This window comes from Chiloscyllium plagiosum, chromosome 17 (genome assembly GCF_004010195.1).
Source record: "Chiloscyllium plagiosum isolate BGI_BamShark_2017 chromosome 17, ASM401019v2, whole genome shotgun sequence".
In the NCBI taxonomy this organism is placed as follows: Eukaryota; Metazoa; Chordata; class Chondrichthyes; order Orectolobiformes; family Hemiscylliidae; genus Chiloscyllium; species Chiloscyllium plagiosum.
Genome location: NC_057726.1, coordinates 45,884,175 through 45,897,321, shown reverse-complemented (window position 1 = coordinate 45,897,321; position 13,147 = coordinate 45,884,175). Strand labels below are relative to the sequence as shown.

Genomic DNA, 13,147 nt, shown 5'->3' with positions numbered 1-13,147 from the left:
GTTTTATCAGCAGACAAAATATACATTGATAGCGTTAACTTACCTTCACTTAGAAGAATCAGGATTTTCTTTTGCCTCAGGAAAAACCCAAAACTTAAAAAGCTTTTGTTTTTCAGTTTCCACAAATCTTGCTTGATGTGAGATATATGAAACAGTTTCTCCTAGAGAAAGGAGATAGTTCAGAAAAATTAGACATTGAATATCTGTAAATATTTTAGTTTGAAAGTTTCAGAACAGAAATGTTTAGTTCGAACTCTGAAGAGATTATTCAAAGCAGAATAAGTCGAAGCTCAGTCGTGGCAATAATCAAGGAAGAGGCTATCACACTTTAAAGACTAGGAATTGAAAGAAGGGGTGAATTTAAACCTATTGATGTGGTGGAGAAGCAAATTGATGGTGATGTAAAGTGATGGTGTTGAGATAGATGGGGATTGTATTTTTATCATATATTTCTAAAACATTCAAAATGTGTTAAATGTAAATAGTTTGGTATCTTCTCTTTTATATTCTTCATGTTCTACAGACACTGTTCTCTGTGGCCAGGATGGAGAGTTCTGAAAGCTGTGTTGTCTCCCTGGTGTCTTGCTTCTGGGCTGCAGAGGAATTTGGAGTGCAAGGGGAGAGATCCAACTATCATGGTCCACATAGATACCAACGATATAGTCAGAAAGAGGAGAGAGGTTCTGCTGAGGGAGTATGAGCAACCTGGGGCTAAATTATAAAGCAGAACCATAAAGGTGGTAATCTCTGGATTACTACCTGAGCCACAGGTTCCAATTCATGGGACATTAGCACCAGTACTGGGAAGGAGGGAGCTGTTCTGATCAGACAAGCTCCACCTGAATCGTGCAGGGACCAGAGTCCTGGCGAATAATGTAAGTCGGGTTGTGAATAGGCCTTTACACTAAATTGTCGGGGAATGTGGGTTCAATTGTGTGGAAAATATTGAAACAAAAATTAAACATGGGGAGGGCTGAAAAGAAATAATTAAAGTTTCCAGAACAAGCAATAGAATTTAAGGTGAAGGAACCCCTAGGGCAGTGTGGCTATAATATGACAGAATTCACACTGCAGTTTGAGAGGAAGAAGCTGAAAACAGATGTAGCATTTCTACAATTGAGTAAAGGTAGCTGGAAAGACATGAGATGGAAGCCCATCAGTGGAGCAATTTTGGCAAGAGTTTCTAGAGTAATTCAGAAGGCACAGCAGAAATTCATCCCAAGCAAGAAGAAATATGCCAAGGAGACAATGAGACAACCATAGTTGACAAGGGAAGTCATGGCGCAGCACAAAAGTAAAAGAAAAAGTATTGAGTGTAGTGAAGATTACCGAGAAGGCAGAGGATAACATTTTTTTTAAAAAAGCAAACACGGAGGAGAAGATAAAATATGAGGGTAAACTAGCGAGTAATATAAAAGAATATTGCAAGAATTCAGTTTAAAGGCCTATTCACAGCCCTACTTACGTGATTCGCAGGACTCTGGTCCCAGCACAATTCAGGTGGAGCTTGTCTAATCAGAACAGCTCCCTCCTTCCCAGTACTGGTGCTAATGTCCCAGAAATGTTAAGAGAAAGGCAAAAGTGGACAATGGACTGCTGGAGAAGTAATAATGAGGAATAAAGAATTGGCGGAGGAATTGAATAGGTACTTTGCATCAGTCTTCATAGTGGAAGAGAGTTCAGGGACACATGTAGTTGTGGTTCTGTTCGCTGAGCTGGAAATTTTTGTTGCAAACATTTCGTCCCCTGTCTAGGTGACATCCTCAGTGCTTGGGAGCCTCCTGTGAAGCGCTTCTGTGGTGTTTCCTCCGGCATTTATAGTGGCCTGTCCCTGCCGCTTCCGGTTGTCAGTTTCAGCTGTCCGCTGTAGTGGCCGGTATATTGGGTCCAGGTCGATGTGTTTGTTGATGGAGTTTGTGGATGAGTGCCATGCTTCTAGGAATTCCCTGGCTGTTCATTGTTTGGCTTGCCCTATAATGGTAGTGTTGTCACAGTCGAATTCATGTTGCTTGTTGTCTGCGTGTATACAAGGTATTCGCCAAAAACGGATACCCTCGCAATTTCATCAACAGATGCCTAAGGGAAAGACAACGGAACGAGGACATGAACAACCCAAAGGACTAGCCACACTACCATACATCAGGAGCATTTCAGAACTGACAGCCAGACTACTGCGACCACTAGGACTTATAAGAGCACGCAAACCAACTGCCACCCTCAGACAACAACTCACCAGAACAAAGGACCCGATACCCAGCAAAACTAATGTAGTGTACAAAATCCCATGCAAGGACTGCACAAAACACTATAAAGGACAAACAGGAAGACAGCTAACGATCCGCATCCATGAACATCAACTAGCCACAAAACGCCACAACCAGCTATCCTTAGTAGCCACACACGCAGACGACAAGCAACATGAATTCGACTGATATCAGTGGTTGCTAAGACTTTAGAGTCTGTTTTTCAGGACTGCATGGTAAAATAAGGCTGGGTCAGCATGGTTTCATCAAGAGGAGGTCATGCCTAATAAATATGTTAAAATTCTTTGAGGAGGTAATAAGCAAGTTAAACAAAGGAGAGCCAGTATATGTGATGTATTTCGGTTTCCAGAAGGTATTTGACAAGGTGCCATACGGGAGGCTGCTAAATAACATGACAACTTAGGGATAATGTACTGGCATAGAAGTAGGACTGGCTGGCTGGCAGATGGCAGAGAGTGGGGATAAATGGGTCTTTTAGAATGGCAGCCAGTGACTAGTGGAGTTCCGCAGGGGTCCGTTTTGGGACTACAACTGTTCACATTGTACATTAATGATCTGGACAAAGAAACTCAGGGCATTGTTGCTAAAATTTCAGATGTCACAGAGGTGGAGGGGCAGGTGGTGCAGAGGAAGCAGGGAGGCTGCAGAAGGACTTGGGCAGGCTAGGAGAGAGCAAAGAAATGGCAGATGGAATACAATGTGAGAAATTGTGAGGTGTGGACTATTTTCAAAATGGGAAATGGCTTCAGTAATCTGAAGAACAACGGGACTTGGGAGTTCTTGTTCAGGATTCTTATAAGGTTAACAGGTTCAGTTGGCAGCCAGGAAGGCAAATACAATATTAGTATTCATTTTAAGAGGGTTAGAATACAAGAGCAGAAATGTATGGCTAGGGCTGTATAAGGCTCTGGGGCAGTCCCCAGGTTACGAATGGGTTCCATTTCTGAAAATGATCTGTAATCAATTTGTACGCATGTCAGAACAAAATACAGTACAATATAAAATAGCTAATCATATATGTATGAATGAATAATCACATATTGAATCTTTAAAATTAATATTAATGTGGGATCTTGTTCATAATTATGCATATTTGTAAGTCAGAGTCATACAACACAGAAACTAATCCTCAGGTCCAACCCGTCCATGCTGACTAGACATCGCAATTTGACCTAATCCTATTTGCCAGAATTTAGCCCACTTCCCTCAAAATCCTTCCTATTTATCCATCCAGATAATTTTTAAACGTTAAAATTGTACCCACCTCCACCACTTACTCTGGCAGTTTGTTCCATACAAGCACCACCCTCTGTATGAAAAAGTTACCCCTCAGTTCCTTTTTAAATCTTTCCCCTCTTATCTTAAACCTAAGGCCTCTAGTTTTGGACTCCCCTACCCTAGGAAAAAGATCTTGACTATCCGGCCCATCGATGTCCCTCATGATTTTATAAACCTCAATATGGTCACCCCGCAGCCTCCAATTCTCAGCTTCTCCCTATAACTCATAAACCGGGACCACTATTAAGTCAGAATGTCTAAGGAACCTTCAGAAAAGGCTCATTAGGAAAGGAAGTGGGTATTAAAACTGTAGTGGTAATTTAAAGAGAGCATATTTCCTAAGAATGAAGACCGAATGGAGAGATGTCTCAGGAGTGTCATGAAGATTATATTTTAAACATTGACAAGGAGAGTTTAATTATTTTATCACAAACGGGGAATTATTTCTGTATGTTTTGAATTAAGGATATAATCAATAAAAGTCAGTGATGCTGGCTATTATATTATTTATCTTCTCGGGGGTTAGTGAAGGAGAAATTATTGGAGGTATACATGGAGGTTATAGTTTCATTCTACAGAATTGGATTAAAGAGTGATTTGATAAATGGACAAAGTTAAAAAATCACACAACACCAAGTTATAATCAGCAACACCTGATGAAGAAGCAGTGCTTCAAAAGCTAGTGATTCCAAATAAACCTGTTGGACTACAACCTGGTGTTGAGTGATTTTTAACTTTGTCCGCCCCGGTCCAACACCGGCACCTCCAAATCATTGGTAAATGGAGAAATTGTATTGGGAGTAGTGAAACAAATTCCTATAAAAGGAATTAATTTTACTTTAGGATATGACCAAGGGTGGTAGGACAACCAATGGAGGTCGAGGAAACTGAAATGTTAAGGAGGAACATCTTGGATTGTTTCCTGACTGTGTTGTGACTAGATCTTTGGTGCATAGAATTACAGAGGAGGTTAAGGAGTTTATGAAGCAAGGAGATAATTTAGAAATTCAGTTATTAGATTTTTTTAAATGTAAATGACAGTAGAGAGAATTGAGTTTGGAGAAGACTTGTAGCTCAGGTTGAGGTTTTGGATGTAAGTTTGCTCGCTGAACTGGAAGCTTTGTTTTCAGACGTTTCATCACCATACCAGGTAACATCATCAGTGAGCCTCCGGTGAAGCATTGGTTTTATGGCCCACTTTCTATTTACAGTACATGTTTAGGTTTCCTTGGGTTGGCGATGTCATTTCCTGTAGTGATGCCATTTCCGGTGTTGATGATGTCATTTTGTGTTCTTTTTCTCAGACAGTGAAAGATGGGATCCAAATCGATGTGTTTGTTGATAGAGTTCCAGTTGGAATGCCATGCTTCTAGGAATTCTCATGCGAGTCTCTGTTTGGCTTGTCCTATGATGGATGTGTTGTCCCAGTCAAAGTGGTGTCCTTTCTCAACTCTATGTAAGAATACTAGTGATTGTGACCCACTAACACTAGTATCCACAATCACCTAATGAAGGAGCAGCACTCTGAAAGCTAGTGTTTCTGCTTAAACCTGTTGGACTATAACCTGGTGTTGAGTGGTTTTTAAACTTTGTACACCCTAGTCCAACACCGGCATCTCCAAATCATGACCTCAAATACCAGCCAGTGAAGAATGGACAGTGGTCCATCAGATGCTAGTCCCACCTGAGTGTCATTACAATTGTCATGAAATTCTAATGGCAGGTCAGTTAGGTATTAAGAAAATCCAGTATAGATTATTAAAACATGTTTATTGGCCAGGATTGCATTGAGATGTGCTCGTATTTTGCCAGATGTGCCATTCATATCAGGTACCAATGAAACCCTAACCCTCAATTAAACCTATATTATTAATTTGATAGCAGCTTTTGAAGTAGGGCAGTAAAACTGAATAGGATCCCAATCGAAAGCCATGAATCGGAAGCAGAATTAATTTAACAATTGAAAATGTTTCCATGAGATTTCCTGAAACAGGGCCTTTAGGAAAAATTACTGCAAAGGTACTAGTTTTTTTTACAAGATATGAATTATATGGAGGAGTACAATGAAATCAAGGTTCAAATTTTACATTACAAATATTCAATAAAATGATCATTATTTGGAGAATAAGGTAATTTACACCTTTTGTTTATCAACCACAATTTCATAGAATCTATACAGTGTGGAAGCAGGCCATTTTTCCCGTCGAGTCCACACCATTTCAAGGTGCATTAGAAAGACCATAATTAGAGCTATTGTCAAGAACCATTTAATAATTGGGATAAGGGAATTCCTTTGCTACTTTTTGCCACTAGGGACACTCATAATGAGTCCACAGGATTTACTCCTTATGAACAAATATATGGGAATGAGGTAATTCAAGGAAAATTGGCAAAACCAAGCTCAAAGTTGATGCCTCTAACCTATATTTCAAATTTCAGATAAAAACTGATCAAAACATGTGAGTTTTCTATAAACAATTAAAACTAAAGCAGATAAAAAGACAGATAAGAAAGGCTATTCCTGGGGACAAGATGTTAGTGTTGCCACCCTTCTCTGAGGAACTTTAAAAGCAAGGTTCAGTGGAACTTAACAAATCAAAAAGAAACTCAATAATGTGAATTCTGTTGTGAGTATGCCAAACTACAAAGAGTTCAGTGTGTATTATATTCATATGTTAAAGAGATATTATTACAGGGATGATAGCCAGGGAATTGAAAAAAACAGTTAAGTCAAACCTATAGATGTGATAGAAAAGGGATTTCTCTCTGGTGTTTGAGTTCTGTGAAGTGACAGTGTGGGATAGGTGAGATTGTATTTATATTGCGTGTTTCCAAATCTTTCAAATTGTGATGTATGTAAATAGCTTGGTTTATTCCATTTTATCTTTTCTCTTATATCATAATTTTATTATATTGTTAAAACCAAATCTATAGACTTGCCAGCTTGTGTTTCAATGAAAGGCCATTTTATTAAATAAAAATAAAACCAAATATGATCTATAAAGCAGATTTCATTCTGGGATTTGAGCTGTCAAATAATAACAGCAACTGGAATCAAAACAACCAACAAAAAAATTTAGAAGGCATGTCTTTTGAAGCATTTATTGTGTGGAGATCAGAACTTCACATAAAAGTCAGGTTTCCACTTCCTCCATTGGGACATTTCTTGAAATCTTTGCTTCTATTTTTTTCCCTAGTGTAAAATTTACAATAGTCAGTGATCCACCCGAAGATGAGCAAGACTTGGAGTGTGAAGATGTTGGCGTTGCATATGTTAATCTGAGAGAGCTTTTCCAAAAGAAAGAAGACATTATTGAACAGGACATTGACAGTAAGTACACTGAAAATTTGAGATTAAGAGTTAAAGCTACAGAGCTTCAGCTGTTGTTTCTTTTTATCTGTTCTGTAGATCTTTGAAATGTTGTTTGTACTTTGTTATAATTGATTTCAAATGTTTTAATTAGTCTACCAAAACTACACATGATTTTACATCAAAAATGGCTGGCACCATGACATATACATTACTAGTTAATATTGGTGTTACTACTCAAATGGTTTAGAAAAGATGACATCAGTGTTCTCCACACTATTTCACATAGTGCCCAGATCTCTGAAGAGTACACTGCAAAAATGATTGCTAATTTGCCTTTCCTTTCTATGCATTATTTAATTGCAAGAGTGCTCTTATTCACTTTTATGTCATGAATTATAAACCTCTCTTTCTAGGAGAATCTATACCATATAGTATAATTTCTCCTTAAAATCTTAAGCTATATCAGCATTAATAGGCCATGGAAAGTGTGTAAATGATTTTAAATAATTAAATTTCATTTCATTCATAAATACTTTTGGTATTCTGCTTTATATTATGATACCATCAGAACTTCCTCAAAGTGTTATAACCTTGTCAATCACCCTGTTATTCTATTCATTTCCTGTTTTGTTAAAATGGCCTGATTTTAGAATATTAACTTAACTTGCAGCATCTGAGTGGAAGCTTTAGTGCTGGTTCATACTAAATTATTAATATTTCTCATCTGTGAAAAGATAGTTACTGATATAAGTCAGATTGATTTTGCACCTTGTTTATAAATTAATAAAAGGGGTGAATCATACAATCATAAACATTGTGACCTAACATGCTTACATCAGCATTGTGTCCAAAGGTGCATTCCACATTATGTTTACTTTTGAAATCTTTGTAATTAAAGATAACTTAAAATACTCTGTTTGACAACTTTTGTAGAAACTTGTACAAGTCAACTCTGGCTTGAAAAACTCAGGAAGATTATAATTCTCAGGGTGGACACATCATGACAACCTTTAGGAAATGCAAAATTGATGTTGACATTTGTCATATCTTGGAAAAGCAAGTGGCATCTCTTCGAGTCACAGAGATGTACAGCATGAAAACAGACTCTTCGGTCCAACTCGTCCATGGCGACCAAATATCTTAACCTAATCTAGTCCCATTTGCCAGCACTTGGTCCATATCCCTCTAAACACTTCCTATTCATATACCTGTCCAGATATCTTTTAAATGTTGTAATTGTACCAGACTGCAAACTTCCTCTGGCAACTCATTCCATAGACACACCACTTTCTGCATGAAAAAGTTGCCCCTTAGGTCCCTTTTGAAACAAACTTGTCTATTTACCCTATCCATGCCCCTCATGATTTTATAAACCTCTATAAGGTTACCCCTCAGCTTCCAATGCTCCAGGGAAAACAGCCCCAGTCTATTCACCCTCTCCCAAAAGCTCAAACCCTCCAACCCTGGCAATTTTTATGTAAAACAGTTGAATGTGTCAACTACAGGAGCTAGCATAGAATCATAGATTCCCTACAGTGTGGAAACAGACCCTTCGGCCCAACAAGTCCACACTGACCCTCATAAGAGCAACCCACCCAGATCCACTCCCCCATCCCACTACTCTTCACTTACCCCTCACTAATATACCTAACCTACTCATCCCTGAACATTATGGATGTTGCCAACCAACTGTCAAAATGCAGTATCCTATATTTTGGGAAATCCAACATGATAAAAATGGCTTTGCTTCAAAATGCTGTTTAATGCTAAGCTGAATGAATTTTCCAGTATACCAGTAACATTTGACAATGGCATGACAAATATATCCCTGAATAACACCCATGACAAATTAACCTGTGACACTAAAGTTAAGGTAGGTCACTTGGATCACCACAAATTTAGCAGTCCCACAAATAATCGTGTAAAGGCATTGATGAAGTAGCTGCATAGCTCTCTTGACTCTTTGAAGCATGCTTTTTCTCACACACATCTCCTCCCTGAGATCTTTCTGCAATGTATATGAGCTGTTACATTTTTTTGTCTTTGAAAAGAAATAACTTGTAGAGTGAGTCTCTGACTGAACAAAATTAACCGTGTAATGTCTTTGACCCTTTATGCTGTCAAACAAGAGTCAACTTCATCCAAATCTCAAGAAAATCCGAGGCCAGAATCTTACCATTTTCAGCTCCAAAACTCAGCAGTGCCATGGCAGAGGTACAAGCAGCTGTCGTAACAATATTTTCCAGATTCTCAGGACAAAGGATCACCCATTTGAAATACATTGCTATTTGGTGCTTTTGTGATGAAACAGGGAACTATATGGGTCAGAAGCAAGGTCTGAGAATGGCTGTCAGCAGCCACACTGCTGTCTTTGGTCTAATCCCTCAATCATGCACAAATGACTGCAAATTAAGAGACCATCCCCGAAATTGTCAGACTGTTAGTGCTGGTTAACCATTTAGGTAAACTGTCCAAACCTAAATTAATTACAGCCTAGAAATGATGAGGCCCTTAAATGGTCACTAATTGGCCATTTAAGGGCCTTAATTTACAGTGGGCGAGTAAGGTTGAGCTTAGACCTTCCAATCCAAGATGCTAGACTTCCAGCTCTCCTCTGATCTCTCACATCTCGCTGGTGCTGTGCTTTTGACACTATCGTCAGACCTCTCTCCTAGAATATCAGAAGCCAAAGTCATTCACTGAAAGATACGTTTTCCTTGTCAGCAGGTATACTTCTAACAATATATGTCTAACCATAGCAAAGGAACCAACTAGCACTGTCTCTACAGGTTGACGTAGTTGTGGGGGTTACTTCAGCAGCCTGTGAGGATAAATTTACATTTTCCCACATCACACTTCCAGCATTCCTGCCATCTCTGGAAACTGGAACAGAATTCAGAAAAAAGACTTCTGAACTATGGCACCTCCAGATCAGAATCTGGAACCAAGAAGGATGCTGATTTGTGGAGCTACTCTCTAGCAGACTCTATCTCTGTCACAAGTTGAGCAAACCCTAAGCAGCTTGAGGGTTGGTACAGTTGATGTCAGCGAGCTGAAGACAAAGACATAATTTCTTCTACTAAGACAAAGTTATTTTAACTAAGGGGAAAGTGCAAAGTATTTTCTATTGAAAATATATACCTGACCTGCTGACCCAAGTCACATTCCCTTTGAAGAAGAGGTGGAAAACCCTTAGATTTTATGGTGGAGGTAGTAAAGTGGTGAGATTAGGCATCCATGAAGATCACATAGGCCCTACCAGTTTTCATCCACTTCTGCCTGGCCGAACTTCTTTTCATATTGAGCTAATTCTCTTTTACTCTGCTCACTTCTTCCAAATAATAGGTGTTCTGGGAGTCTACAAGAGTCCCAACTATGTCTCTTTTTGTGGAATGTATGGACCATTCTTTGCTCCATTTCTACTATGGCCTCATCTCTACATTTTCAGCTATGTTGACGTCTACTAATTTTAACTGCACTAAAAAATTTCAGCAATTCTGCTTCCAGTTTTCTTTCTCCTCTCACCTTCATGTGATCTGTCTCTAACTCTTTGTTTTCTAGATTTCCCTGTCTCTATTTTTGGGATTGCCTATTCATCAATGTTCCGTATGAGTTCACCAACATCCATGGCTACCTTTACTACAGTAGCTCACCCTCTGCTTCTATTCCAATCATCCAGTTTCTCCTTCTCCATCCCATCTGCATGGTGTAACCTTGCATATTAGCAATTTCAAGATATCTTTATTTCTCTTCTGTTAAGTATTACTGCTCCCCCTCCAACCTTGGATTGACAGGGCACTTGACCATATTTGTTCAATTTTACATGCATCCACTCTTACCCCTTCCTTTCTCTCTCTCATAACAATGAATAGTTCCCTTTGTCCTTACTTTTCATTTTATCAACTTCTGTATTCATTGGATTATTCCATCATTTCTGCCACCTGCAGCATCATACACCTTCCCCTTCCTTCTCATTTCAGCATTATAAAGATCCCATCTTTTCTCTGATTCACTTCTAATTTACTGTTTTTCTTTCTCACAGCATCGCTTATAAGTGTACCATCCAGGACCCAAATACACTTTCCAGGTGAAACATTGGTTTACTTGATTTTCATTTTAGTTTACTGTACTTTCTGCTCATTATGCAGCCTCCTTTACACCGGGGGAGACCAAATGTAGAAGGGGTAATCAATTTACCGAACATCTCAATTCTGTCTGCAAGTGACAGAAAGGAAGGCAACGCCCTCGTGGTACGATCACTACATTATTAATCCAAAACCCAGGTATTGGTCTGGGGGACTGGATTTGAGTCCTGGAAGGTGGTGAAACTTAAATTCAATAAAAATCTGCATGTCTTTGAAACTGTTGATTGCTAGGGAAAGCCCATCTGCTTCACCAATGTCCCGGTTTTCTTCCCGTAACCAACTGTCTTTATCTGGTCTGGCCTCCATGTGACTCCAGACCAACAGCTATGTGGTTGATTGTTGACTGCTGTCTAGGCAATAAATGCTGACTTAGCCAGCAATGTCCATATTACATGAATCAATCTTAAAAGGAAACGTGATCCCAAGCTTCTAGGTACAGATAAATTCTGCTGTTTGCTCCCTTCTTGTCTTCAGCCTCCTGCAGTGTACCGGTGAAGCGCAACATCAGCTCAGGAAACAACCTTTCATCTTTTGTTTTAGCATTGACAATTTCTGATCAGAACCTCCACCTTTTTTTTTCTTTCTTTGCTGGCTTTAGTTTCCCTCTGTTGTTTTCCTCTTTATTTGACTTTTGAATGATTGCTTTTAATGATTCTGCCATTCACCCCTCCCCAGACCCATACATTTTAAAATTGTTGCATTCTTGATTCTTTTGGTGGAGCACCATGAACATTTTCGTCATTTAAATTCACCTGTCTTCCACCCTTATACTCACCTTCCCTTGTTTATTCCACCCTCCCCATTTCACTTGCAGTAAAGTTGTCCCGAAGTTTTTTTTCGAGATGTGATGACAGATTATTGATCTGAAACTTGAACTCTGTTTTGCTCTTCACAGATTTTCTATGTTTTTTGGGTTTTCTCTAATTGTTGATTATATCTGATTTTTATATGGAGCAAAGGTTACGGGATATTAGTCAACCCAAACTGCATTTAATGCAAGCCATATTTTGCAATACCAGCATTGTCTGTTTAAGAAGAAAAAAGAAAGAACACTACAGCACACAAACAGGCCCTTTGGCCCTCTGAGCCTAGGGGCCCCTCTGTTCTTCAAAAAAGCCACATACTTTCCACTCTGTCTATGTCATTCACAATCTTTTAAACTTTGATCAGGTTGCCCCTCAACCTCCTGCATTCCAGTGAAAACAAACCTAGTCTATCCAACTTTTTTTCATTGCTAAAATCCACCATACCTTGGAGCATCCAGATAAATCTTTTCTATGCCCTCTGCAAAGTATCCACATCCTTTTGGTAATCTGGTGATCAGAACTGTACAAAATATTCCAAGTGTGGCCTTACTAAAGTTCTATAAAACTGCTGCCTAACTTGTCTATCCTTATACTCAATGCCCCTTTCAATGAAGGCAAGCATGCCATAGGCCTTTTTTTTACTACCTTATCTACCTGCTCTGCCACCTTCAGTAATCTGTGGACCTGCACACCCAGATCCCTATACATATCAATTCTCTTAAGGGTTCTGCCATTCACTGTGTAATTTCCCCTGTTTCCATCACCTCACATTTGTCCGGATTAAACTCCATCTGCCATTTTTCTGCCCATGCCTTCATCTGATCTATATCCAGCTGTATCCTCTGACAATCCTCCTCACTATCTGCAACACTGTCAGTCTTTGTATCATCTGCAAACTAATTAGACCAGCTATGTTTTCCTCCAAACCAATGATTGTGTTAGGGGACTGTCTAGTCAGAGGCACAGACTGATGTTTCTGCGGCCAGCAGTGAAAAATCTGAATGGTATATTGCCTCCCTGGTGCCAGGATCAAGAATGTCTCAGAGATGGTGCAGAATGTTCTCAAAGGGGAGAGGGACCAGCAGGAGGTCATTGTACACATTGGAACCAATGACATCGGAAGGGAAAAAGATGAGATTCTGAAGGGAGAATATAGAAAGTTAGGCAGGAATTTAAAAAGGAGGTCCTCAAGAGTAGAAATATCTAGATTACTCCCGGTGCTACGAGCTAGTCAGGGTAGGAAGATAGAGCAGATTAATGTGTGGCTGAGGAGCTGGTGTATGGGATTCACATTTTTGGATCACTGAAATCTCTTCTAGGGTAGACTTGACCTGTACAAGA

The 13,147-nt window shown here is 39.3% G+C and overlaps 1 protein-coding gene across 3 annotated transcripts in view; it reads left to right on the top strand.

Annotated features, from left to right (window-relative positions):
* rpgrip1l (RPGRIP1 like) overlaps window positions 1–13,147 on the top strand; it is a 225,429-nt gene that overhangs the window by 192,439 nt on the left and 19,843 nt on the right. For 2 of the 3 annotated variants that reach the window (XM_043706986.1, XM_043706987.1), the window contains exons 25-26: window positions 6,740–6,873; window positions 10,898–10,942. In XM_043706986.1, coding sequence (XP_043562921.1) covers window positions 6,740–6,873; window positions 10,898–10,942 — 179 coding nt within the window. The remainder of the gene's footprint in view (window positions 1–6,739; window positions 6,874–10,897; window positions 10,943–13,147) is intronic. The other variant, XM_043706988.1, reaches the window with a different exon arrangement.